The sequence below is a fragment of the Mustela lutreola genome, chromosome 4, assembly GCF_030435805.1.
Source record: "Mustela lutreola isolate mMusLut2 chromosome 4, mMusLut2.pri, whole genome shotgun sequence".
Lineage (NCBI taxonomy): Eukaryota > Metazoa > Chordata > Mammalia > Carnivora > Mustelidae > Mustela > Mustela lutreola.
In genome coordinates, this window is record NC_081293.1 from 24509913 (window position 1) to 24537357 (window position 27445).

The 27445-nt window shown below is 41.3% G+C and overlaps 1 protein-coding gene across 3 annotated transcripts in view; it reads right to left on the reverse strand.

Annotated features, from left to right (window-relative positions):
- Positions 1–27445, reverse strand: part of CFAP58 (cilia and flagella associated protein 58) — a 122469-nt gene that overhangs the window by 67500 nt on the left and 27524 nt on the right. For all 3 annotated transcript variants that reach the window (XM_059173265.1, XM_059173264.1, XM_059173262.1), the window contains exons 2-9: positions 25192–25473; positions 22652–22800; positions 19545–19701; positions 18482–18676; positions 15616–15753; positions 13650–13809; positions 8902–8984; positions 5326–5517 (exon numbers count right to left, since the gene is read on the reverse strand). In XM_059173265.1, coding sequence (XP_059029248.1) covers positions 5326–5517; positions 8902–8984; positions 13650–13809; positions 15616–15753; positions 18482–18676; positions 19545–19701; positions 22652–22800; positions 25192–25335 — 1218 coding nt within the window. In that variant the 5' untranslated portion in view covers positions 25336–25473. The remainder of the gene's footprint in view (positions 1–5325; positions 5518–8901; positions 8985–13649; positions 13810–15615; positions 15754–18481; positions 18677–19544; positions 19702–22651; positions 22801–25191; positions 25474–27445) is intronic.

Here is a 27445-nt window from a genome sequence, read left to right on the forward strand (position 1 = left end):
TTTTTGCAGCCCAGAAGGCAGAAGAGACCATGCCACGAGTCCCCCACAGCTAAAATCACTGAGGATAACGCAGATTGTCCGTTATGACAACATGTTTCAAATGAATTTAAAATGGGGTAAGACCCATAATGATAAATACATTAGTGAAGAAGAATTTAATGTAAAAACCTAAAAGTAAGTCTTTGAGTGGTTAATTCAGATCTCTAATTATACTTTCCATACATTCTTTCAAAAAATATTTGATACCTATTTAAGAAAGAAGTAATAAGAAGAGCTCAAAATTGAATACCAATCCTTCTCCTGTGCACAGAGATAAAACTAGTGCAAACCATGGAAGGAGTCTTGCATTCTGTCTTTATCAGATTCATATTGTGAACATGTTCCCCATTTTAAAAAATATTTTTCAAACACGTGGTCTTTATGGTACATAATATTGTATCAGATAAGTGTAGCACAATTTATTTTAAAGAATATCCTTTTATAAAACGCTTTGCATTTCTTCTATTTCCATAGATTGAGTTCTTACAAAAGAAATTGCTGGATTAAAACTTGGAACAACATATACTTACTCCAGAAGTTGATGAAAACATCAGTATCCTGACATTATCCCCAGCCCCTGATATCAAATAGAGTTCAGGAAAGGGAATGTTCTGTTTATGGGAATGAGGTGTGTGTGTGTAGCAGAAAAGAAAGAAAGAAATATGGGGAAGGACATATTTCTTATATGTATTAAGGACATGCAGAGGCACCTGGGTGGCTCAGTGGGTTAAGCCTCTGCCTTCAGCTCAGGACATGATCTCAGGGTCCTGGGATCAAGCCCTACATCAGGCTCTCCGCTTGGCAGGGAGCCTGCTTCCCCCTCTCTCTGCCTGCCTCTCTGTCTGCCTACTTGTGATCTCTCTCAAATAAATAAATAAAATCTTAAAAAAAAAAATGACATGCAGGTCCTTAATAAGTGGTCCAGGGGTAGCTGGGTGGCTGAGTCGGTTAAGCATTGGACTATCGATTTCGGCTCAGGTCATGATCTCAGAGTTGTGAGATCAAGCCCCAAGTCGGGCTCTGCAGAGTGTGCTTGAGATTTAATTTTTCCCTCTCCTTCTGCCCCTCCCCTTGAGCTCACTCCCTCTTGAAATACCAACTGAGTATTACTCCCACCTTAAAAGACCACCAGAGACGTGAGTCAAAGCCAAGCAGCAAGGGTCGTTTATTGCAGGTTCAAACCTGGACCTCTGCGCCGCTGGTTGCCGATAATGCCGAGAGGTCCAGAGCTGGGTTGGTGCAGGGTTTTTATACACAGATACAAACAAGTTTCGGGTGGGGCTGAGCTGATTGGTTGACAGTTTGAACAGGCATACTTGGCGCCAGCGGATTGGTTCAGGGGGCCCACCGCGAAAAAAGCAAGCGTTCCTACAGAAGCGAAACTAGCTGGTTAACAGGATAAAAAAGAACCAGGGGGGTTCTTTTGGTCTTTCACTCTCTCTCTTTTTTTCTCTAAAATGGGTGGCCGAGTCAGTTAAGTGTCTGCCTTTGGCTCAGATCATGATCCCAGGGTCCTGGGATAGAGTCCCACATGGGCTCCCTGCTTAGTGGGGAGCCTGGTTCTCCCTCTTCCTCTGCCTGTTGCTCCCCTACCTGTGCTTGCTCTCTCCTTCTTTCTGTGTGTCAAATAAACAAAATATTTAAGAAGAAGAAGAAGAAGAAGTCGTCTAGAGATAACCCAGGTTGCTGTAGCAACTGATACATGCTGTCAGGGGTTAAGTAAGAAACAGAAAAATTACAATTGATAAAGAATTTGTTAAGAACTTATGCTTAAATGATTTAGTGACACATTATACAATCTTGTGAAGTTAAACATCAGAATTATGAAAAACAGTTACCAGCAAAACTTGGTACGTCTACATTTTTACAAGGAAACTGAAAAATCAATAATCCTATATTAAAATCAGTGACAGCCTCCTTTATACCACTCATCATCCATCCATTTGTTTAACAAACACTTCTAGTGTGCCTACTATTTACCGGCACACTAGAAATGAAGAAATGAATGAGATAAAACTTTATTCCCAAGAGCTTACTGTAAAGTTGGAAAAACAAATGTGTAAAGAAAATAATTACTCTAAGGATGGTAAGTACCATTGCAAAGATACAAACAAAGCCATAAAGAAGAGAGTCGGAGCAGGTTTGAGCTCAGAGATGAGCTTTTGAGCGGGGTATTGAGGATAAAGAGGAATTTTCCAGGCAGAAAAAGAAAAGAAGGACCTTCTAGGGAGAACAAAGGGCTTGGACTCTGTCCCATAAATCACAGTCGACCATTGCATCGTCTTGTGTGGATTATAGGTATGTACCCAAATACTGACTCACTCTATCAGGTGGGGCCAGGGCAGCTAGCATCCCTAGGTTAGTCCCCTGCAACCCTGAGTGTCACGGCCGGCGCGACAAATCGACCAGGAACGTGAGGGTAAGAGGATGGTGAAAAGAACTTAAAGAGACAAAGAGATGGGGGCAGGAGGAGCACCGAGGAGGATGTCCAACAGTGCTAAGTTTATTTAAAGCACTAAGGCCATATATCTAGTGATAGTAGAAGAAGCAATACACCTGTGTCTAGTTGAACAACCACAAGTTCCCATAATAAGTTTCACATTTAACTATAAGCAGACCTCGTGATGCCAAACGGCTGATGCTAGTACAATTGTTCTGTATTGATACAGAAAAACTGAAAGTAATTTATGAGCAGTATTAGGGCAGCAAGGACCAGCCATGAACTTATGACCCCAACCGAATTGTTCTCATTTGTTTAGCAAGCGTGTGGGAAGTCACGTAGGTGAGCGCACAACACATAGCACAGACCCTTTCTCAGTGCTACTCAACTTTTCCCGTCCTAAACCTTTTGTTAGGTTATTCAGACTTTAAAGGAGGCACAAGTCAGGGCCTGGTTGGGTCCTCGTCTCAAGCAAGGCCTCCCACACCTGAACAGTTTCCCCCCTTATTTCCCATAAGCTATAGACATATTTTCTATATGTGCTAAGGATGCAAAAAAAAAGTTAGAAAGCACAGACCCAGATTGCTGAGAAGTGAGAACTGGGGTTTGTAAGGCCAGGAGTGATACCAGTATCACACTGGGATTTTTTTTTTTTTTTAAGATTTTATTTATTTATTTGACAGAGAGAAATCACAAGTAGACGGAGAGGCAGGCAGAGAGAGAGAGAGGGAAGCAGGCTCCCTGCTGAGCAGAGAGCCCGATGCGGGACTCGATCCCAGGACCCTGAGGTCATGACCTGAGCCGAAGGCAGCGGCTTAACCCACTGAGCCACCCAGGCGCCCCCACACTGGGATTTTTAACAGTGAACTTCGATAGTGTGATGGCAGCCAGAGGTGGAGGGACACTGATGACCAGGAAGGTGAAGCAGGAAGATCACACTTTCAGATACATTTCCTGTCTTGGCATACAGCACCTCCCCCTTACTAGGATTATATTCCTACCCAGGGATGCTGGGCTTGGCCATGTTACTTGCTTTGGCTGAGGGGAAATGTGTGGACAAGCCCTGTGCCTTCCTCTTCCCAGCAGAAGCTCTGAAAGCATCACAAGGTCCACTACTACCCTGTTTTCGCTCTCAAAGAGGCCAGCACATCCCAACAGAATCAGTGTGGAATGAAGAGGACCCAAAGCAGGGCACCAGCAGCCCCCCAAGGCCACTGATTGAATCTTTGTTGCTATAAACCACTAAGATTTGAGGGTTATTTCTTACAGCCAAAGCTGACGAATGTGCAGCCTGATGGGCTAGCCCAGGCTGGAGCATATGATTGGAGAATACGAGTTCCTGGACCGACCACCGGCTTTCTGGGAGTCAGGAAATCAATCAACCGTGCTTGTAAGATGATTAAGTGAGAAAAGAAACACACTGTATTCCAATGGCCCCCAATCAGGGCTGTGAGAATCACCGGGTGTGGGGAGAGTGGAGGGAGGGGGGATCTTTTACACGGAAGACGCGTTCAGCCTGGGCTAGACTGAGCATAGCCCAGTCCAAACTTACATGCTACAAACATCTGCTCAGCGTTTATTTAGTCTAAGCGGAAAGAAGATGATTTCCCAACAGTGAAGCTTGTTTCCCTCTTTCTTAATGTTTATAATTCAAATGTTGGCTGTCCTCCTTGTCATCTTCACTGAGATTCCACTCCAAAACAAAACAAAACAGAGTGAAACACGCAAGAGCGTGGGGAAACACTGTAGATTTCACTGAGGAGATGAAAGAGAGGGCTTACACCGCAGAGCAGATAACATTTTGCCAAGGGGCTGGGCCGGGGTGGGGGTGGGGGGAGTCTCGTTAATCTCCCCCCCCCCCCCGAACCCTCTTCTTAGCCTCATACTTAAAATGTTGACATCATGAAACCCCCTGTTCTACGCCATCTGGGAATACACTGAAGGCGGTCGAGTCTAACCACTCATGCTGAATGCTGGCCATGTGCTAAGACAATGGGTTAAAGCAGATCTGAAATCCCTGAAGTCGTTTTCAAGACACTGCCATGAGCACTCTCCCTTCTCCGCAGTTTACAGGAAGTAGAGATCTGGGACTTAGCTGCTCAACGTGTGAATTTCTACCACTGGTGAGGTTTCCAGGTTCCCAACAGTTGGGAAATAAAAATGCCCTTAGAGGAGCACCTGGGTGGCTCAGTGGGTTAAAGCCTCTGCCTTCAGCTCAGGTCATGATTCCATGGGGTCCTGGGATCGAGCTCCACATCAGGCTCTCTGCTTAGCAGGGAGCTTGCTTCCTCCTCTCTCTCTGCCTACCTCTCTGCCTACTTGTGATCTCTGTCTGTCAAATAAATAAAATCTTTTTAAAAATAATAATAATAATAATTTTTTTAAAAATGCCCTTAGAATGTGTGACTATTTACCTGATGCCAGGAGTCACTCACATCTTAATTTGAAGTCATTTAATTAGAAGCCTTTCTCCTGAGGACTGGAATCCTCAGTCTGAGGGGACAAGGGTTTCAGGAATAGACGTGGGGGGTGAGAACAAAGGGTACAGAGATGGGGATGCTGACAGCACCCCACCACCCCGAACCCAAGCGTCCAACACAGGGAAATTGCACAGCAGGGCAACAGGGGAGGGGCCTCGAAGGGGAAATGAAGACCCTCAAAGCATTGACCTTGTCTGTTTCATAGTCTGACCCAGATCAGCCCCAGGACAGCTTTTCTTCCATCAACATTGTTCCTCTTAAATTCTCATGCAAACCACCAGCTCAGATCTGAAGCAATCCTCTTTGCTACAGTGTGTGACCTTCAGAGAGAAGGTCTCCACTCACATCATCAAGGAGTGCTCTTACCTTTTGGGTAAGCTCACTGGCTTCATTGATGTACCGATCTCGCTCCTTTTCCAGCTGAAAGATGATCTTTCTCTGCTTCTGAGCCTCATCTTTGTAGTTCTGGATTTCTTCCTCCAGGTTCCTCTTGGCTTGCTCATGGAGCTTTACCAGGTCTATCTGCTTCTGGGTCGCACTGACCGCCTTAAGCATATTCTAAAAATAAGGACAACAGAGCAGTCACGCTACTTAAAATGTGTGGGGATTTCTGGATAAATCTACCCCGTTTCATCCCTAAAATAATTAGACACATAGTTTTTTGGATAAATAAAGATAATCATATTCTCTACAGCTTATTTAGAGCTTAATCTGTTAATTTTGCACAAGGCAAACACATGCATAGGTACATTACGTGACCACAACATCCCAAGGAAGTAAGCACTATCTTGCTCCCATTTTAAGGGTGGGAAACTGATACTCTGAAGTTAAGGTGCTTGCTTACAAGTTCAATCAACAGGGCAGTGGCAGAGCCAGGATTTGAGTCCAGGTCCAGCTGACCCCAAAGATAACCTCCATCCCAGGTCTAGTCTTGTTCCTGGGAGCCTAGAACAACGGAACCTACTCACCTAACAGGGCGTTGACTACAAAGTAAAATAAAACCAACTCGTTAAAAATGTAACTATCTAGAATTAACATATGATCCAAAATCTCACTCCAGGGTACCTAACCCAGAAGCACTGGAAACAGGTGATCAAACAAGAATCAGTATACGAATGCTCACAACAGCACCAGTCACAAGAGCCAAAACGGGCAAACAACCCAAAAGTCGATCAGCTGATGAACAGGTCGTCAAAATGTGGTACATCCACACAGGCGAACATTCATCAGCCACAAAAAAGAACGAAGTCCTGATACAGGGTACAGCATGGCTGAAGCCTAGAATCATTATTCTGAGTGGAAGAGGCCACACATAAAGGTTCATGCATAACGGGATTCCAGTTCTATAAATATCCAAAAGAGTCAGATCCACAGAGGAAGAAGGCAGATTCGTGGTCCTTGGCTGGGGCGGGGGGGCCGGGGGCGGGTAGTGGGGCATGTGGGGGGAATAACTGCTTTGCAGGTACACGGGTTCCTTCTGGAACGAAGGAAGTGTTCTGCAGCTAAGTTTGGTGACAGTTACATGACACCGTCAATGTACTCATGGTCACTCAGGATAAATTCCGTCTTGTGTTTATTTTACCATAATAACACACCAACGAGCCCAGTTTCTTAAAGAATACAGATGCCTGTGCCCCATCTCTAGAGATTCCAATTCAGTGGATTTGGGAGGGGACCCAGGTGCCAACATTTTTTTTTTTTTTTTTTTAGTGCTGCATGAGTGATTTCTGCTGCTGCAATGGAAATTCCAAGTTTGGCTGCCCCGGAAGCCAGCCTGTGCCCCGAAAACAAGGAGTCAACAGAGGAGTGCTGCTGTGGCAGGCAAGCTCATCCAGGAGGGTTCGGTTCTCTAGCCGCAGGTGAATGGACCTGCAACTTTTGAAATAGGGCCTTTAATTTTCTGCAACTCAATAGAGGACGTAAACTTGGGAGCTGGTGGTGATAGTCATCTTTTTTTTTTGCCAAACAGACCAGGAAACTGGGAGGCATTCTTCCCCAAAAGAGAAGAACGAAAGCAAAAACTCAGCAGGAAATCCAGTGGTGGTGAGAGAGGGCTTTCTGTGTATCCCAAGAATGTCAGGTCAGTTTCCTATCAGTTCCCGAGGACCAGATGTATCCTCGGGTACCACAAGGCTCCTTGTTGTCCCTTCCCAAATCTCTAAGCAACACAGACCCCCAGCCAGGTCTGAAAACCACTGGAATATAAACACACTATACCTCAGATGGGTGATGAAGCAGAAAATAGAAAAGGTCAACTTGATTTTCAAGTATTGAATTCAACATCCACTCTATAAAAGACAAAGCCATTTTAACATGACACTGAAAGAATGAGAATGTGTTAACATTGCTGCCTGTCAAAACCATGTCACTATTCATTTAATGAAGGGGGTATGGGGTATTTCCAGTCAGTGGGGCAAGACTGTATTATTAGTGATGGTGGGTTGCGTACCTGCAGAGGGTCAGACGCTGGCTGGGCAAAGCACTAAGAAAGGAGGCATACTAGCCAGAAAAGAAAAAACTATATCCTGTCTTGGAAGAGGAACTGATGTTAGTCAAATCAAACAAATAAAAGTGAAATTAATGTTGTGCTATTATGGCAGAAAATCTATTGGTTGGCCACCAGTATTCATAAAATATAAACAGGTTAAAGGCATGTCTTAAAAATACATTTAAAATTCTAAATCCGGGGCGCCTGGGTGGCTCAGTGGATTAAGCTGCTGCCTTCGGCTCAGGTCATGATCTCAGGGTCCTGGGATCGAGCCCCGCATCGGGCTCTCTGCTCAGCAGGGGGCCTGCTTCCTCCTCTCTTTCTCTCTCTGCCTGCCTCTCTGTCTACTTGTGATCTCTCTCTGTCAAATAAATAAATAAAATCTTTAAAAAAATAAAATAAAATAAAATAAAATTCTAAATCCAACAACATTGTTTGCATGTGCAAATTTATTAAATAAAGGAATAGTTTTCAGGATTATGCAAAAAAAAATGGTTTTCTAAGGAGCGCTCAGCATGTAAAGATAGGTAATCTCCTATTATTTCCCAGGATCCTTAAATAGTCTTCTTCAAGCTTCCAGAGTGGTCTATTTTGTCAATATTTGTTCGATTCTGCAAAACCTAAAGAAATAATGAAAGTTGGAGTAAAAATATATAGGCTATTTCTACTTGATGAGATGACTGTCTTGGCTAAAAGCCATAGACTGTTCTGGAAGGAGCCTTCTCACTCTCCATCTGGCCCTTTGATTTTTTTCCTCCCTGGAGAAAATCCCTGAGCAGGAAAGTTTACCCTAAATTCTTGGAACTCGAAGGGTGACAATCAATGGAAGGAATCCTCTGGGCTGGTTTGGAGAAGAGAGGGTTCAGGATCCTCCCATAAATAGAGGCTTTCCAGGCCTCAAGCTCCTGAAACCCCTCCCTCAGCTTTGGACCAGACTGAGCTCAGGAACAAGGAGATGTAAGGGCTGAAAACAAAAATAAAAACCTACAACAGTCCCCAAGAGATGGAGGGAAGTTTTATGGCATCAACCGGGCTTTCTTACACCAAATTCCTCAAAGGTAATATTGTATCAGCGCTCACTTGTATCTTCTGGATTAGCAAAATTGCAGATTATAGATATTAAATTCAGAAATTTTGATCAACTGCTTAGGATGCCAAATAATACACCAGCAATAAAATCAAAATCCACAAAACGCTCTTAAATCCCCTGCTCGTTTATATGATAATTCCCCCCACATCCCTTTGTGCTCACAGGTAATAACGCAGTTTCAGTTCTCAGCCCATGAATGGTGGACTGTGCCTGGCAGCTTGGAAGAAAACGGAGCACGATTATTTATTTCTAATCTACTTTTGTTCGCTTCAGAGTTTTCTTTCCCCTGCACAACCGGTTAGAGGCAGATATCATAGCATTAAAGAAGGACATTTATTTACCGGTACTATGGGAACATACGTACCTTATTTAGTATGTCCCTTTCTCTCAGAAGCTCATCCATCGCTTTCTTATCAAGTTCTGCTTGTTTCTTTGAAGCCTCCACCTCTAAATGACCAAGGAGAAGAAGAAGAAATATGGAGCCGACCCAAGAAAGAATCTGTCAAGGCCAAAGCCAATGCAATAGAGAAACTGCTTTACAGGTTTATCTGCAGCTATAAAATTCCTGTTTATTGAGTGTTCCATGATCTTCATTATAGCTCAGTACAGGAGGTCTCCCGTCCCACTGAACACAGGGAAACTGAGTCTCAGCGGGGTTGAGACACATGCTACCCATCTGCAACCAAGAAGGGCTGAGGCTGAGAGCATGGTTTCTCTGACTCCAAAAGTCCTTGCTCTTTTTAAATCTTTTTAATTATACAAGTAATTATGAATACAGAAACAAATGAGGCATCCAAATAAGCAAAAGGGAAAAAAATTCAAGTCAACCAGAATCTACTTAAGATTTTGATATGTCTTTCCAGACTTTTTCCTATGCAAATGTGTGTGTGCATAAAAATACAGATATATACACATTCATATATATATACCAAAAGTGAATTATATAACACATACTGTTTCGTAGCTTGCTTTTATAATTAACTAACATAAAATAAATGCCTCTCTATATTATAAATGTGCATCTACAACAGAATTTTAATGGCCCTATGATATTTCACTATACGAAAATGCATAATTTATTTAGCCAATCCCCCACCTTAACATTTAAATTGCTTCCATTTTACTTATTTATTTGCAATTATAAGCCATAATTCTGTGAAAGTTCTTGTTCATTTGTTACTCTAGAAGAGGAAGTCCTGGATCGAAGGCGATTTAAAAAAAAAAAAAAAAAAAAGGCATTTCTCTCCTACTGCCAAATTTCTTTCCAGAAAACTAATAGCAGTTTAAATCCATACCCAAATCACCACTGGGTATTATCATGCTCTTCGATCTCTTTAACAATCCAATAGATTATTAAAACCCTATCTCTGTATTTAATTTACATTTCTTTGATTAGTAGTAATATTATTACTTTTTCATGTTTAGTGACCATATATTTGTATTTCTGTTTTTAAAATTGCCCACACTTTCCCTATGTCCATTTTTCTTACAAATTGTTTATCCCCTTTGTGGATTTGCAAGAACTCTTTATTTATTTTTTATTTTTTATTTTTTTTTTAAAGATTTTTTATTTATTTATTTGACAGAGAGAGATCACAAGCAGGCAGAGAGGCAGGCAGAGAGAGAGGAGGAAGCAGGCTCCCTGCTGAGCAGAGAGCCCGATGCGGGGCTCGATCCCAGGACCCTGAGATCATGACCTGAGCCGAAGGCAGCGGCCCAACCCACTGAGCCACCCAGGCGCCCCAGCAAGAACTCTTTATATATAACAAAAATACTAACTCTTTGGCAATGTTTTCATCAATTTGTCTTTATATAGAGAAACTTTGATATATTAAAAAAAAAAAACCCTCAGCTTTTATTTCATTAAATTTTCTCGATCTTGGCTTTCTGGTTTCCACATTGTAGGTATTAACTTTTTTTTCCCCCAAAAGTAACTTATTGTCATACTACCATCTTAAGAATCCCTACTGCACGCTGGTGTGAAACACCTTTATCTTGATGCTAACCTTGGGTCTTTTTGTGGCTGTTCCAATTTCTTCCACTGACCTGTTTATCAGGCATTTTCACCACAGTCTTTGATTACTGAAGCCTTTTTTTTTTTTTTTAAGATTTTATTTATTTATTTGACAGAGATCACAAGTAGGCAGAGAGGCAGGCAGAGAGAGAGGAGGAAGCAGGCTCCCCGCTGAGCAGAGAGCCCGATGCAATGCGGGGCTCCATCCCAGGACCCTGGGATCATGACCTGAGCTGAAGACAGAAGCTTTAACCCACTGAGCCACCCAGGTGCCCCTGATTACTGAAGCTTTATAATATTAAATGCTTAGTGAGGCAAATGCTCCCTTATCACTCCTCTTTTCCAGAATTTTATAGCTACTGTCACCTGTTTATTCTTCTGGAGGATCTCTGGAATTAGTTTTCAAGTCCCAACAATATAACTTACTGAAATTTTTATTGGAAATATTAAATGTATAGATTAATTTAGGTAGATTTATATATTTATCATATTGTGCTTTCTCATCCAGGAAGTCTGTGTATCTCTCCATTTTTCAAGTCTTCCTTTATACCCCTCAATAGAATTCTGTAGCATGTTTTATATACATGTCTTGCAGGTATCCCGGTAACTTTATTTATAGATATTTTATTACTTTAGTTGCTATTGTGAAAAGGGGTTTTTCCATCATATATTCTAACCGGTTCTTTGTACAAAAGGAAGCACAAAAGATATGTATATATTTATTTTATAACCTGCCACCCCAGTGAACTCTCATTAATTCCGGCAATTTATCAGTTAGTTTCTTGGGTTTTGTGACAGAAAATCGTAACACATGGAGGACTTGAGCTCCTAACTATTTTGTCCAAGGAAAGTTTACCCTAAATTCTTGGAACTAGTTAAATTCTTAAGAATGACAGTCAATGGAAGGAATCCTCTGGACTGGTCTGGAGAAGAAAGGGGTGGGGGTCAGTGTTTTCCCATAAATGGAGGCTTTCCAGGCATTAAGCTCCCACAACCCCTCCCTCAGCATTGGACCAGACTGAGTTCAGGAACTTGGAGATGTAAGGGCTGAAATGCCACTCTTTGATCAGGCACATTAAAAGAAAGAGTTCCCTAAGAAGAAATAATAATGTTAACAAGATCTATAAAATAGGGGCACCTGGGTGGCTCAGTGGGTTAAGCCTCTGCCTTCAGCTGGTCGTGATCCCAGGGTCCTGGGATCGGCCCCCCGCATTGGGCTCTCTGCTCAACAGGGAGCCTGCTTCCCTTCCTCTCTCTCTGCCTGCCTCTCTGCCTACTTGTGATCTCTCTCTGTCAAATAAATAAATAAAATCTTTAAAAAAAAAATCTATAAAATAACCATAGGAGAGAGCATGATGATTTCTCTGAACATGATTTAAGGATGAAGGATTGGGTCCAACACAGAATGAATAATTTTTTTCCAAAACGTAGAACTATTGCAAGCAAAAATATAGAAATGTAAATGTGGGAATGTTTTGTAAGTCACTAAGCCAGTCACAAAATATGGTCTAGTAATTCCGTTTCTCTTCCTGTCACTGAAGACATTAGATCGTAAACTTCATGCAAGACCACCAGCATTCTGAGGGCAGAGACCTTCACGTACCTAATGCCAACCTTACTGCCTGCACATAGTAGGCACCCAATCTATTGAGGGAATGAATGGACGAATTGTCAGGATAAGCCACAACTGTACCTCCATAAAAGATTATTTCCTCATGTCTGAGAAGGAAAAATATCTGTACTTTTCAAAGTCTTACATAACAAATACAGTTGACTGTTGAACAACACTGGAGTTAGGGATGCCCATCCCCCATGAAGCTGAAATCCACATAAAACTCTGACTCCCCCAAAACTTAACTACCAATAGCCTACTGCTGACCAGAAGCCTTACTGATAACAGAAACAGTCAATTAACACATCTTCTGTATGTTATACGTATTTCATACTATATTCTTACAATAAAGTAAGCTAGAGAAAAGAAAATGCATTAAGAATACAAAGAAAATACGTTTATATTGTACTGTATTTATTTTTAAAAATCCACATATAAGTGGACCCACACACTTCAAACATATGTTGTTTAGGATCAAGTGGATTTCTGAAAACCTTACTTAGAGATCTAGGTTTTACCTAACTTTTAGTGAAGCAGTGTATATGTTTATGTTTGATCTGTGTTGCCTCAGCCAGTGACTTAAAACTCACGGTAGCCCACATAAGTTCAATGACGTGTTCCTGCCTCACATACTCTGGTGTAGTTAAATTCAAACCCAGATCCCCTGTCTTCAAGTCTGGAGCAGTTTCTCCCACACCAAATTCGACTAGTAAATCCTATTTTCAATTCTATTCTTTTTCAGAATGAGATGACATTTTATCTTACTACTTATATTAATAGTAATATACCTGGAGAATAACTGATGCCAGTTAGTAAGCACTTTCAATGTGTTAAGTACTATCTCCAAATGCTTTATGGATATTAGTCCATCTCATTCCCCAAGAGTAAATACGACAAAGGCGGGATCCGAACCCAGTTAGACATGACCCTATAGTTTCTATCCTTTATGATTTTTCTGACTATAATGGCCTTCCATGGCACTTAAATTATTCCTGCACAGGGAAATGTGATAGCAGGTTAAACAAGTGTTCACCACATGGTAAAGTACTAACAGAGGAAAGAAGTTAGGAGCCTTCTAGATTCTTGGTACAATATTGTTCCAAATATTGCTAGTGGGAGACATTTGTTTTAATCTATCCCCTATCTTCCATGAGAAAAGGAGCTAAAGCAGGAGGTCATGGAGAACCAAGAACTATGAGTACAGATGTTATTTATTCCAGTGACAAGTACAGAGCAATACTCTTGGCTGGATTTACATTGTACCAATATAGCCTGTTAAGGAATTTTTTAATGTAAAAAAGTTAAAGATATTCAAAACGATGTCCCCAGCATATTGGCTGCTCACCAGCTGGAAAGCTGTTTTACTGATTATATTTGGCATGGTTTGTGTCTGTATGCATAGAGCCCTTGGTCACCAAATGCCATCAGCCATCAATGAAATGTTTACAAAGGAATAAAACAAAGCGCAAAATCGTTCTTGGTTTACCTCTCTCTAATCCCAAGATCTGATTTTTTAGAGTTTCCCTGTGCTGTTCCACTTCTAACTTTTGATCTTCAATCTGGTGCAGTTTCTTATGGATTTGTTCTCTGATTTTGTTGAGCTTCCCAATGTCAACCCGCATCTGATGGACTTCCTCCTCTTTGGCCTGTAATTAATGAGACAGCATTAACCGGGAACACTCAGTAAATAAAGGACCAGTGATTTCACGATGGTAAATTCAGAACCAATAAAACGAAATTGTTCCCGTGTCAGTGCAAGGTTGCTCTACGGGTTAAAAACACACACACACACTGTTTGGTCTTGAGAGAAATTGAAAAACTATTCTCTAAATAAAATAGTTGGCAATGTAAGCAAAAAAATAATGAAAAGACTGATCAGACCTGATGGCTCAAGGCACCACTGAGTTGTTGAATCCAACAGGATAAGAATGCTGAGTTATATGTATCATAAATGTGTGAATTTTGTGTACAAATGCTGTATTTGATGGACAATTTTTATGGACTCGCAGACTGATCTCTCTCAGAAGATTACTAACATATTATAACGTATTTAAATATCCTTGTGAACCCACGTGGCCAGTATAGGACAATAACATACACTAGTGGAAGGGCCCTCCCTTCTCAACAGATGTGGGTCTGTGGGTGTACCTAAAGATAAACGGACAGGGCAACACAAACAGGCAAGTCTACATAATGGTGAAAAGTATCAAAATAATTCTTCTAGCAAAAGAAAGCACTAGATTTTCATCAATGGATTTTGAGTTTTGTGACTTCTTTAAATTTAAGTTCATTTTTTAAAAATTTGCCATTTTTAGAAATTACCAGAAAAGCAACGGGTGATTCTTCCTCAAATAAACATTAGCAATTATCCCCAGCTCTTGACAAGGAAGAAATTGCACTGAGCTGGGCATGTTATTCTCAGATTCTTGCTGGAAATAGAATTCTGTAAGTTCAGAATCTGATAACAACAATACTCCATCTTTCAAGGTGCCCCCATTCTTGTTATCAAAGAAGAGAATTAATGGCATAAGTATTTTTACTTTAATTTCACCTTAGGGGCTAATATATTATTTTTCCTTAAGTAGCCATTTCATTTCTGCTTCCATTTACAGCTTTCTCATAAAGAATGGTTTCAAAGCAAACCATTCTGGACTGCTTTAAATGCTCCTCTGTCTCAGATTTACATGGTCTAAATTAGCTGAACTAAGGCCCTTTCCAATTAGAACATTAGAATGTTCTAACTCAGTAGTTATTAATCCAGACCCCGTGGTTAGAAGTCGGAAAAGTCCTGGAAACCTGAGACAGCATTCAAAACAAGATGCAAGATGTATGCATAAGTGTGTGTGTGCGTGTGTGTGTGCATGTGCATGCTGTCAGCAGACTGTCAAAAGGGCCTGTGATGCAAAAATTGTTATGATTCATTGATCAAATCCATGTATCATTCTTGATTGGTCACTTCATTGAGTCCTGGGAGAAGAATGGAGACTGTCTTGAAATTTGCAGGACAAAAGTAAGAATCAGGGTTCCACACTCCTGGAAGGAGACACACATAAGTGCCAAATCCATTCCCGACGGCTCCCATTCCACCTTCTCCGGACAAATCGTAAAATATAACCTGACCTCTTTGCTACTCACCCACGTAAATGGTTTCTAGCTGAGGGCAACTACTTACTGCCAAGGCTAAGTTACAGAGATGAGCATCTGAGCTCATTTTTGAAAACACTTGGCATAATCATATGATCAACATTCAGGTTTATGGTCTTAGAAAAATGGAAGTCATCAAAGTATCTCCTTCCAGGCAGAAAGCCACCACTGAAAGCTTGTGCCTGCCTCTGACATATTGAGGCTAGTACAGGTTACCTAACCAAGGGCTCCAGCCACAAAGGCAAACCTATAGTGATAGCGAATGAAGGAACACGTGCTGGGGAACAGATAAGTCACTTGGTATTTACTTTGAGCTCCAAAGACTTCTGTTGGTTTTCCTGGGATAGCTGCTCGCAAACCAAACTGTGTTGTTCATTCTCTTGCTGAAGTTTAGAATTTCTCATCTGAAACTGCTCCAGTTCCTTTGCGGCTCTTTCATTCAATATCTGAAAGGCGCAGAACGAGCCGGTTAATGCTTTTTAATCTGATTACAATATCTGCATATGCACACAGGAGACCCCCACCAACCTCCTGGGACAGTCACAGCAAGCACACTTTCTTTGTCTTTGTAGAAATTGTTCTTTATCCCCGGTGAAAGCACTAATGCACTCAAATATGACAAACGTTAGATGGCTGAGGAAAACGAAGCCTTCTAATGAATAACACAGAGAGCATAATTTTTTTCCGGAGAGCCTTGGGAAGTCTTGTTCACAGGTGGCGGATAAATATTTTAATGCCTGTTTGCCGTTTGGCAAGCTTCACATACGCAACAATTGCTATAATCATTGCAAATGAGCTAGAGATTCAAACGGGTTTTATCAGCTGTGGGGCTGGGATGCTACATCTTCAGAAGCAAATCCTGCATTAACATGCCTACCACATTTTCATGAGCAGAAATTCACAGGCCCCAACACAGAGACAATTCCCCTTAAATCCAACTGAAGTCAAAACCATGCAAGAGCAGAGCCGTGATTTCTGTCTGCCTGACTTCAGGGTCAGTCAGGTTTCCTCTTCCCTACCTTGACTATCCTGAGCAGACACAGTTTTATTTTTTTAAAAAAAGGAATATATTGAGGGTGGGGGGAATCATTTCTATTGGCAGACTAGTGAGAGGACAGAGGGATAGCAAATATGCTGAAGGGAAAAGAGAGAAGATGGTTTAGACAATTATTCCAAAATATAACCTGATGTAAGCAGAAGTTAAACATGGGAAGAATCCAACCAATTTCCCATCAATAGGGACTAAATAAAATATAGCCAGCCTTGCCAAAAAGAAATTGTCTTTTACATGAGCCCTGGATATTGCTAAACGAAGCACTGTAGTTTGATCATGATATTAAAAACCTCTCATATTCCATGCTCCACGATGTCTCACGTTTTTCTGGTGGATACTTGCACGTTATAAAGTACCTATCTGATGTCTGGCTTTAACGAAATTAATGAGGCCATTGGAAAAGAAGTGTGTTCTAATATCTATTTTTTTAAGTGGCAAAATGCTGTATGGCTTGTCAATTCTTTGGAACCTTCCTAAGAGAAAATATTTTCAAGGAATGACTTTTTTCAACTACATGAATTGCTTCTTTAAGAAATGAGAGAAAAAGGGGGCCTGCTTCGTTCAGTCGGTTGGGTATCTCTTAATTTTGGTTCAGGACACAATCTCAAGAGTTGTGGGATCAAGCCCTGCCTCAGGCTTGGCAGCCCAGGGCTCTGGGCTCAGCAGGGAGCCTGCTTCTCTCTCTCTCCCTCCCCCCTTCCCCAGCTTGCACACACACGTTCTCTCTCTCTCCCTGTCCCACTCCATCTCTAAAATAAGTACGTAAATCTTTTTTTAAAAAAATGAAAAAAGACAGACCAGAATTAAAATTATTTGAGTTACCTTAAACTGCTATCACAGGAGAAATGTTAAAAATAGTACCATATTTAAAATGCATAAAGATTGAATATGACTCTCTAAACTTGAGATTTAAAAATAAGCCTATTAAAAATTAATCATATGGGGTGCCTGAGTGGCTCAGTGGATTAAGCCTCTGCCTTCAGCTTGGGTCATGATCTCAGGGTCCTGTGATCAAGTCCCACATCGGGCCGCCTGGGTGGCTCAGTGAGTTGAGCCTCTGCCTTCAGCTTGGGTCATGATCTCAGGGTCCTGTGATCAAGTCCCGCATCAGGCTCTCTGCTTGGCAGGGAGCCTGCTTCCTCCTCTCTCTCTCTCTTTCTCTGCCTACCTCTCTGCCTACTTGTGATCTCTATCTGTCAAATAAATGAATAACGTCTTAAACAAATCAATCAATCAATCAATCATGTAATGGTCACACAATGAATACTGTGAGTGTGACTGGCCTATTGAGCTCCATCCAACAGAACTTTCTGCATGACAATGAATGTTCTCTAGCTGTGCTGTCTTATGGGCTACCTACCAGTCCTTGAGGCTAGTGAGCACCTGAAAGGGCACTAGAGCAACTGAGGACTTAAGGTTTTCATTGTATTTAATTTTAACTAACTTAAATTTAAATCACTGCATGTAGCTAGTGGCTACCGAAGGACAGTGTCCCCCTATCACTAGGTGGCAACACAAATGAATCCCATAAACAAAATACTGAGCCAAAGACATTAAACACAAAAGAGTACACCCTTTATGACTGGATTTTTGTAAATTACAAAAGCAGACAAAACTAAATAGCTAAGAATCCAGAACAGAGGTGAACTCTGGGAAAGAGAATGGCTGGGAGGGGCCCCAAGGGGACATCCGGGGTACTGTTTCTTCGATTGGGTGCAAGTGATCAAGATGTGTTGAAATGGAGAAAATTCATCCAGCTGTATTTTGTACTTGTTTTATTTGGATTTATGTATTTATTTTAGAGACAGAGTGGGACAGGGAGAGAGGGAGAACATGTATGTGCATGTAATTGTGACTTACATGCTTTCCTATGTGTTTATTATACACATCAATAGAAAGTTCAAACGAAATTAACACGTTGGAGCTGAAAAATAAAAAAGAAAAGAAAAGGCGGTCATGTCTACTTAACCGAATTGTTCAAAGAGCAAGGCAAAGCTAAGCATTGTGTTACCCACATCTCTCGTGAAGAGAGTTTGCTGCTTTCCAAAGAAAATTCAAAGAGCTCCAAAGGCACCCTCCTTGTTTTTGCAGGACCGCAGTGCAGCCCACACCCAGCACACCTTCTGCTCCTTCAGCTGCTGCTCCAGCTTCTGAAGCTCCTCCTTGCTCTTCTGCACGTACTGCTGGAGGGCCTTAATTTCTGTCTGCCTGGTGTCCATGTCCATCTGGACCTGCCTGAGCTCCTTCTCTAGTTTTTCCTTCTTCCGAGACTCCCGTGAAGCTTCGTTCTGACGTTGCTGGATTTCTTGCTGGAACTAAGGGTGCAGAAAGGGTAGGGAGGAAAGAGATGAAGCCCACGCCAGGACATGTCTCAACCACCCAGGACTTCTCCCTTTCTCAAATCTTATATTTTCAGGACAGTCACCTTGTAGTAGCCTTTCCCCTGTAAGATGGTCATCTTTGAACCCCAATGTTTAAACTTTGTAAGAATATTCTGTATTGTTTTTCAGAGCCTTAACACCAAACATCCACCCAGATTGTGGGAATGAATCCACAAAGAATGGTGTAAAATCCAATTAAATACGGAAGCCCAGAATTCTAGAGATGATAAGCATGGAAAGAATTCATCCAATTCTCTATCAATAGGATCTAAATAAAATGTCACCGGCTACCCCAAATATAAAATTCTGTCCCACATGAGTCCTGGGTATTACTAAACAAAGCATTATAGTTTTATCATGATGGTCAAAATCTCTGAAAAATCTTTCTGTCATCTCATGCTCAAAGGAGTTTCGTGTTTTTGTCCTGGAGATTGCACATGTGAATCATCTATTTGACTTCTGGACTTATATAAAAGGGTTCAGAAAGGGTCCTTACAAAGGAGAAGAGCTCAGGAAACTACTTCCACCATTCCCAGATGGTGGAAGGGCATCCTGGCCTTTACCAGGGACACCTTCTTAGACCAAAATTGTAAGCAGTGCCCTGTCTTAGTGACTTCTCAGACACAGAATGTTGAGAAGAAATGTGCACGTCAAACTGCTCTTGCAAAAACAAACCAGAGAAACAAGCAGAACTGTGGATGCTTTGTTTAGACACCAGATGGTAAATCTAAAAGAGGAGCAAGATGGGAAAGACTTCTGGAAGGTAACGATCTTTCCTCTTGCCCTCCATGGCAGAGCAGACCTGACTGATGGTCTGCTCCGCCTCTTCTCTGCTTCGCTCTGTTTCCTGTTGCAGTTCAGTGGTCTGAGCTAAGGACTCTCGTAATTTCACCACTTCTGACAAGAGCTGGTCTCGCTCCTTGGTCACTTCTTCTTTGAACTTCAGTAAATCTCGGATACTAGAAAAAGAAGAACACAGGAATCAGACTAAAAGGCCATCCTGCTCAGGAGTCCTCCTTATCACCTTCTGAGCTTGTATTCAGAGGCAAGACTCCAGGTCAAGGACTAACACTATTCAGGTGTGAAAGAGAAAGATCTCTATGCCCTGACCATTGACATGGTAGCTGCTTGTGAGCTGTTAACTGAAAAAGAAATTCCAATAATAATATATATAATATGATCCCTCTTCTGATCTTTAAATAATTATAGTGTCTGTGTATATGTGTGTGTATGTGTTTTATAGGCATATTTATAAAAGTCCAGAAAAATCGATTGACACCGGTAACTGGTAATCTCTGAAAAGCAAGACTACTTGCTATTATCAATTCTTATAATTGACCCTAAGGAGGTATTAATTGAAGACATTATTTGGTTAATATATCAGTGAAGGGCTATGATCACAGCCATAACGTCTAAAATGAAGCATAAACATAAACAAATAATACACATTGCCAGTTTTCTATCCATCAACCACAGAGATTAATTTCTTCCAAAGGGATGCAACCCAGATAAAATGTTCCAAAGAACAAACTTTGGAAAATCATTCATGATGCTGGTTTTTAGAGAGTATATGATCATATTTGTTGATTTGAACTCTAAACAAGTTACTTCCACATCTCAAAAACCATTACATATGATCTGGCATGATTTTCCACAGAATTAGTGTTTTGAAAGTAGAAAGACTATGTCTGATCTGACTTGTGCAGCAGAATTAAGGTCTAGAGCAAGGCAGCTATGTGAGAGCCAAGAAAGCAGAGAACTTGAACTTGAGGCACTTCCCATTGTTAGCCATCAAATGACTATTGGAAGCACAGCAATCTGACAATGTTTATTTACCAATAACTTTGATAGAACATAACTATTTAATAGGAAGGCTTCAGGATTGGGACGCCTGGGTGGCTCAGTGGGTTAAAGCCTCTGCCTTCAGCTCCAGTCATGATCCCAGGGTCCTGGGATCAAGCCCCACATTGGGCTCTCTGCTCAGCGGGGTGCCTGCTTCCTCCTCTCCCTGTCTCTGCCTGCCTCTCTGCCTACTTGTGATCCTATCTGTCAAATAAATAAATAAAATCTTAAAAGAAAAAAAAGAAGAAGAAGACTTCAATACTGCATTCAGCTTCTTCTCCAGAAACAAAACCTTGAATTCCAAGGTTACTATGAAGACAGTTACACCTAAGTGCACTGTTGAAGATGAAATTCTGGCCTGGATAGTTTCTTCAGTTCTCCTCCTCGCCATGCTCCAATTCTCATTAATACCCCCTCTAACTGGGGTGCCTCTGTAGCTCCATCAGTTAGGCATCTGACTTCTGCTCAGATCATGATCTTGGAGTGGTGGGATCAAGCCCTGCATCAGGTTCCACACCTCTGGGGAATCTACTTCTTCCTCTGCCTCTCCTTCTGCCCCTCTGCCCATTTGTGCTCTCTCTTTCTCTCTCTGTCTCTCTCAAATAAATAATAAATAATCTTTAAAACAAAACAAAACTGCTCCCCCTAATTGATCAGTTCCCTCACACTGCTCTTCAGTAGTTGCTCTGATAATGCTTGACTTCTTTAATGAGACAATAGAGCCCATTATTATGGACACTGCATCTTCTGTTAGTTTTTCCTGTCCCCTCCCCCCAATGCCTCAACTTAGAACCATCTCTCAGCATTGGATAAATGCACCTAGAAAGCATGAGAAACCTAGGCAGCAGTTAGATATGGTTAAAAATGGCTAAGGAGGTGGGTGTGCTCATCCCTGACTCATTAATTAATGAAAGGTTTGGCATGCCCTGCACAGTGCTAGCCTCCTAAAGGGAAGGTAAAGGCATCTTCCTTCAAGGAGTTCATAGCCTAATGGGTAGCGAAGCATATCAACAAATAATTTCAATAAAATGTGACCAGTGCCATACTTGAGATAGATGTTGTTTGGGTTCTATGGCACCAGAGAACACAGTGACTCTTGTGCTTAGTTATTGGTTCTGGGAGTGGGAAGAAGGTTGAGACAGAGATACTGAGAGTGATGAAATTAAGATGGTGTTTGAGGTAGGTCTTGAAGGGTGCATGGTTGTTTCTGGTGTGGCAAAAGGAAGCAAAACCATTTGTGGCATAGAAAACACCATGTTCAAGGTGTGGAGCCATAAGCAAGCATGGTGTTTCTGGACAGGACTGTGGCAAGGCTGACGGGCAGATCTATGCAGGGCCCTGAAAGACATGTTCAAGACTGGACTGCATCCTTTGGGAACGGGAAGATATTGAAGGTGTTTGGAACATGTGCTGGAAGTAGAAGCACACAGGTACATGTTTCAGCAACCTAAATCTGATATGTGGAAAATGGTGCAGAGGGGAGATGTCTCCTTACAGGCAGGGAGACCATAGAGTCATCCATCACCAAATCCAGCAAAGAATGGGGCCCAAAGCAAGGCATTAGCATTGCTGCTAGGGAGCAGGGAAAGACAAAAGTGATGCTTAGAAGACAGAATCAACAAGGTGAAGCTTTAAGGAATAAAGGCGTGGCCTAGAACCTGAGAAGTAGGAAAGATGGCGATGGGACAAATCATGGGAGTTGGGGGCTTGAGGAAGAAGCTGGAAATCAGAGCAGAAAAGCAACCATTCCATACAAGTTCAAAAGAAAGAATGAAACCTAAAATACTTACTCATTTTGAAATTGTAGTACTTAAGTCTGCATAGCCAGAAGTTTAAAGGAACCACAAATTAGGATTCTTGGGTATGGAGAAAGGGAGCAATAAAAACAAACAAACAAACAAACAAAAAAAGCCCTAGATGGAAAACAATCTTCAGGAAACCACCACAGCAGGAAACTCTTATATCACAAAGAACATTCAAGATGACTCTGCAAGCCCCCTGCCAGCTGCTGAAGAAGGGGGCCTCCACAAGAGCAAGTTCAACATCCATCAAGAAGCCATCACCTACTTGCTATCCTGGTCCATGGACAGTCCAGACCCCTGCTCCACTAGTTTGGTGAGGTTCACTATTTCCTCTTTCAGGGCAAGGATCGTGTCCTTTGCCTTCTGCTCTTTGTCATAGGCCGAGTCCACCATCTTCCAGGCCTTTTCAATTTCCTATATGGGTCACAGGACATCAGTGAGAAAAACCAAACTAGGATCCAGATGCAAGATACACTGAGCAAAGAGAATAATAAAACAACTCCAACAGAGTAGTCATTTATGGGAAAAGAGGATTTCACATTACACATTATGCATTTCATTGATATTGACTTACTGAATTGCTCAACATTAACTAGTCAATACCGAACAGCAGGTTTAGGAGGGGTCCTGGCTCATATCCTACAAGGACTTCTATGACTAGGAGGATATTTCTAATAAATATGTTACGATAGGTTTACGAAATTAAAAATGAAATTTTAGGGGTGCCTGGGTGGCTCAGTGGGTTAAGCGTCTGCCTTCGGCTCAGGTCATGATCTCAGGGTCCTGGGATCGAGCCCCGCATCGGGCTCTCTGCTCAGCAGGGAGCCTGCTTCCCCCGCCCCCAGCCCCTGTCTCTCTATTTGTGATCTCTCTCTATGTCAAATAAATAAATAAAATCTTTTTTAAAAAAAATGAAATTTTATGTGCTATCCAAGCCCAGATATTTTTGGAGCAAAAAAAAATTAGGAGTGGCCCTGGATCCAAGTCCTAAATTTGGAGCCCCTGTTAGATTCCAAATTTTAAAAACTTGTTTTGATCTCAGGTCCCCAGTAAGCAGTCCTGAATGGCAATGTCAGCCTTAGAATAATTCAGAGGAAGGTGGTCTTCACTGTCACGAAATTGTACACAACAGCCCTGGTGATTCCCATTCCAAATCCACACCCAGGCCTTCTCTTCAAATGCTTACAGGGGAAAAACAATGACCCTGTGTGGAGTGGAAACAACACATGCAGTTTGGGGCATCTTACTGTTATGAAATGCAATGTGGAATATTAACATAAGTACTTAGAAGGGAACTGCAGCCATTCAAATAAGCAAACAAAGTATAGTAATGTTGCAACAGCCTTGAGTTTTACCCTGCCCGTCAATTTTCTTGCAAAATTTTGTCCAGTGGAATGTGAGTCCTTTATACACGTAAGAACCTATAAGCTCTAGGTGACAATATTCCAGTTTCATGTTGACCAGGCATAAAATGAGTGGAAGAGAGGATTTCTATAAATTCATGCTATCACATTAGAGAGAGGAGTCTTACGGGGTATTTTTAATAGCAACCATATGTACTATTTTCAGCAAAACAAATGAAGGATATTTAAATGAAACTATGATTATATGAAGTTTTTTCCCCATCAACCATCAATTATACTTTTATCTGTTCATGACTTCCATTTCCAGTTTTTTAATTTACAATTAAAAAATGGGGCTTTTATCTCATCATAAGATGAATTAAAGTCTATTCTTACTGGTTTTTCAGCAAAAAAGAAGAAAATAAGGGGTGCCTGGGTAGCTCAGAAGGTTAAAGTCTGCCTTCGGTTCAGGTCATGATCTCAGAGTCAAAGTCTGCCTTTGGCTCAGGTCATGATGTCAGGGTTGTGGGATCAAGTTTGTTTCTCCCTCTGCCGCTTCTCCCCCTGCTTATGCTCGCTCTCTCTCTCTCTGTTGAATAAATGAATACAATCTTTAAAAAAGAAGAAGAAAATGACAATAGAGAGAAAATGGCACTTTAAAAAGGTCGTTTCTAAGAAAACAGATGTCATAATTTGCACTGGTCTTAGAAATTCATTTAAATCGGGTGATGTTTCATTGTATGATATCGAGGGACTTAACTAAAAAGTTCATGAGTTATTTCTCATCACCAGGGTTTGGGTGTATAATTTAATTATAAATTAAAATCTCTTAACCTTTTATCATCCTGAGATCAACAAGAAACATTGACATTTTACTCTCAAAATAATGTAACACACTTGAGAGTGAAAAAATAAAGGGTAAAATGGAGGCATAGTTCCTCAACATCCCCCAGATTGACTCCCTGGTCTCCCATTATGAGGACCGGGGAGGATCAAGGAAAAAGCAAGATCATAAAAATTACTATCTAAGAATCCTCAAGGTAATTTCTCCTAAAGCAGTGAGAAAAGCAAAAACATTAAAACATCCCTTTAAAAAAAATCCTTAACAAGCTATCATCATGAGATATCTAATTACTCTACTTATATCAAACAAGACATACAGAGCTCCCTAATATTACATTTACTTCCCGCTAATTCTCTTTGCTAACCCAGTATTTCTTAGAAACCAAGCCAGGAAGGTTCTATATTATTTTTGCATCGAGCAATTCACCCAGGCTAATTATTTCCTTTGAAAATGAACTTTATTCCCTAGGCTTAATGAATACATAAATCATGTAAATTTTTACTAAATAACTCATTTACTACCAGCCTAGAGCTGCCAATACAAGGAAAGAAAGACGTTTTAAATATAGGATGCGTTTGTGGCAGCTCAGCCTCAGCTCGTTTCTACAAGATCACTAACCTTTTTCAGGGACGCAATGGTGGTCTGATCATCCTGGGAGAGCTTCAGGGCAGTGGCGACCTTCGCGGAATTAACTACAATCTCTGCGTTTAGCTCTCTGCATTTGGCCATCAGACGCTTTTCATTGTCATAAGACTTTTTCATGACAGCATGAAGCTTCTCATATTCAATTCGAAATTTATCCAGACTTTTGTCCCCTGAAAGTTCACTGAGAACATCCTGAAAATCCCTTTCGATTTCTTCATAGGCAGTTTCTTCCAGCGCTAGTTTTTCACTCTTTTCCTGTGCACAAGATCAGGGAGAGGAATAAGTATTGCAACGTGAAACACCATTCCTATTCGGGGAGTGCTATTATTAGCTATGAATACAAGACCTCACCAAAGGAAAATAAAAGCCCCTGACAAGACATCTTGTTCATCCCCTGATGCATGTATATATGTACACATGTTAGGATAATAATGTTTATAATATTATAATATTTCCTACCACATGGTGTTGAAGAGCGAATTAAATAGGATCATTCACATTAAACACTTGACCACATGCCTGGCAAACAGGAGGCACGCAATAAATTTTGAAAGCTACTATGATTACGCCAAGCCCTGATTTGTTTTCACTTCGTCTTGCTTCTTATTGCCCCCAGGACTGCAGCAGAAAGCCATGGCACCTCCTGGTCAGTTATAAGGAGATTTTGGTGTCGATCCCATGAAATCACACATACTGACAATGAACCCCATCCGAAATATGGAGTAGTCTCCAAAAAGATATTCCATCGTTCTTATCTTTTAAAATAAATAGGGAGGTGCCCTCCACAGGTGTATTGAGATGCCCCCCGTGCCACGCTCACAGGCCTTCTCCAGATTTGCTTCCCACGCTCAGCTAGACAACATTTTTTTTTTTTTTTTAAAGCCCAGACATACAGATGTAATTCAAACATATGTGGCTATGACTTTAAGGAGAACCTGGGAACCAGTTATGTCAGAATTTTCATTTCTCTAGTGTTAAGGGTTAAATTTGTCCCCCAGAAAGTTATGGTGAAGTTTTACCCCCCAGTGCCTATAAATGTGACCTTGTTTGGAAGTAGAGTCATTATATATGTAAACCACTAACTTGCAGTCATACTGTAGTAGGGTGGGCCCTATAAGCCTCCTTATAAAAAGAGGGAAAATTATAACTGCATAGTGAGGGATGTCTAAATTTATTGTGGTAGGGGCACCTGGGTGGCTCAGTGGGTTAAAGCCTCTGCCTTCAGCTCAGGTCATGATCCCAGGGTCCTGGGATCGAGCCCCACGTCGGGCTTTCTGCTCAGCGGGAAGCCTGCTTCCCCCGCCTCTCTCTGCCTGCATCTCTGCCTACTTGTGATCTTTCTCTGTCAAATAAATAAATAACATCTTTAAATAAATAAATTTATTGTGGTAATTGTTTTAAAATATATATACATACACATATACATATATATAGAGAGATCTGTGTATATATATATATATCAAATCATTATATTGTATACCTAAAACTAATATAATGTCACATGTCAATTATATCTCAATTTTAAAAAGAAAAGTAGGGAGTAGGATTTGGACAGAGACACAAACACAGGAAAACACCACGCAAAGACAGACACGGGGATTAGACTGAGGCACCTACAAGCCAAGGAAAGCTAAGGACGGCTAGCTACCATCAGAAGCCAGGGAAGAGGCAAGGAAGGATTTTGCTTAGGGTCTCAGAGAAAGCGTGGTCCTGCCAACACCCTGACTGCAGCCTTCTAGCCTCCAGAACTGCGAAAAGAAAATTCTCAACTATGTTAAGCCAGTTTACAGCACTCTGTACAGGCCTAGCAGACTAAGACACCTTCTTCTTGTTAGGCACAGCACAATAATAACAAAGAATGGGGATAGTTAATATACTTATTTATTCAGCGAATGCTTACTGAACATTTGTTGTGTGTAAGTTGGCATGAGGGAGCCTGTAGGAGGCAGTAAGGTAAGGAATAAACAGCCCTCCCACAGGGAATTGTAGCATTAATAGTTGATGGGTTATGTTTTCAGATAATGCAAGTAGGGAGTTTGATACCTGCCATAAAATGGGTTCAAGATTCTACAAGGGACCTATAGGAAGATGGAATTACTCCCAGCAGCCAGAACGAAAGCAAATTTCCTTAAGAAGGTGTTATTTGAGCAGCCCCAGAAGGAAGAGCGAAATTTTCACAAGTGAATATGGAGAGAAAAGGTATGCCTGGCCCACTGTGAAGCCTGAA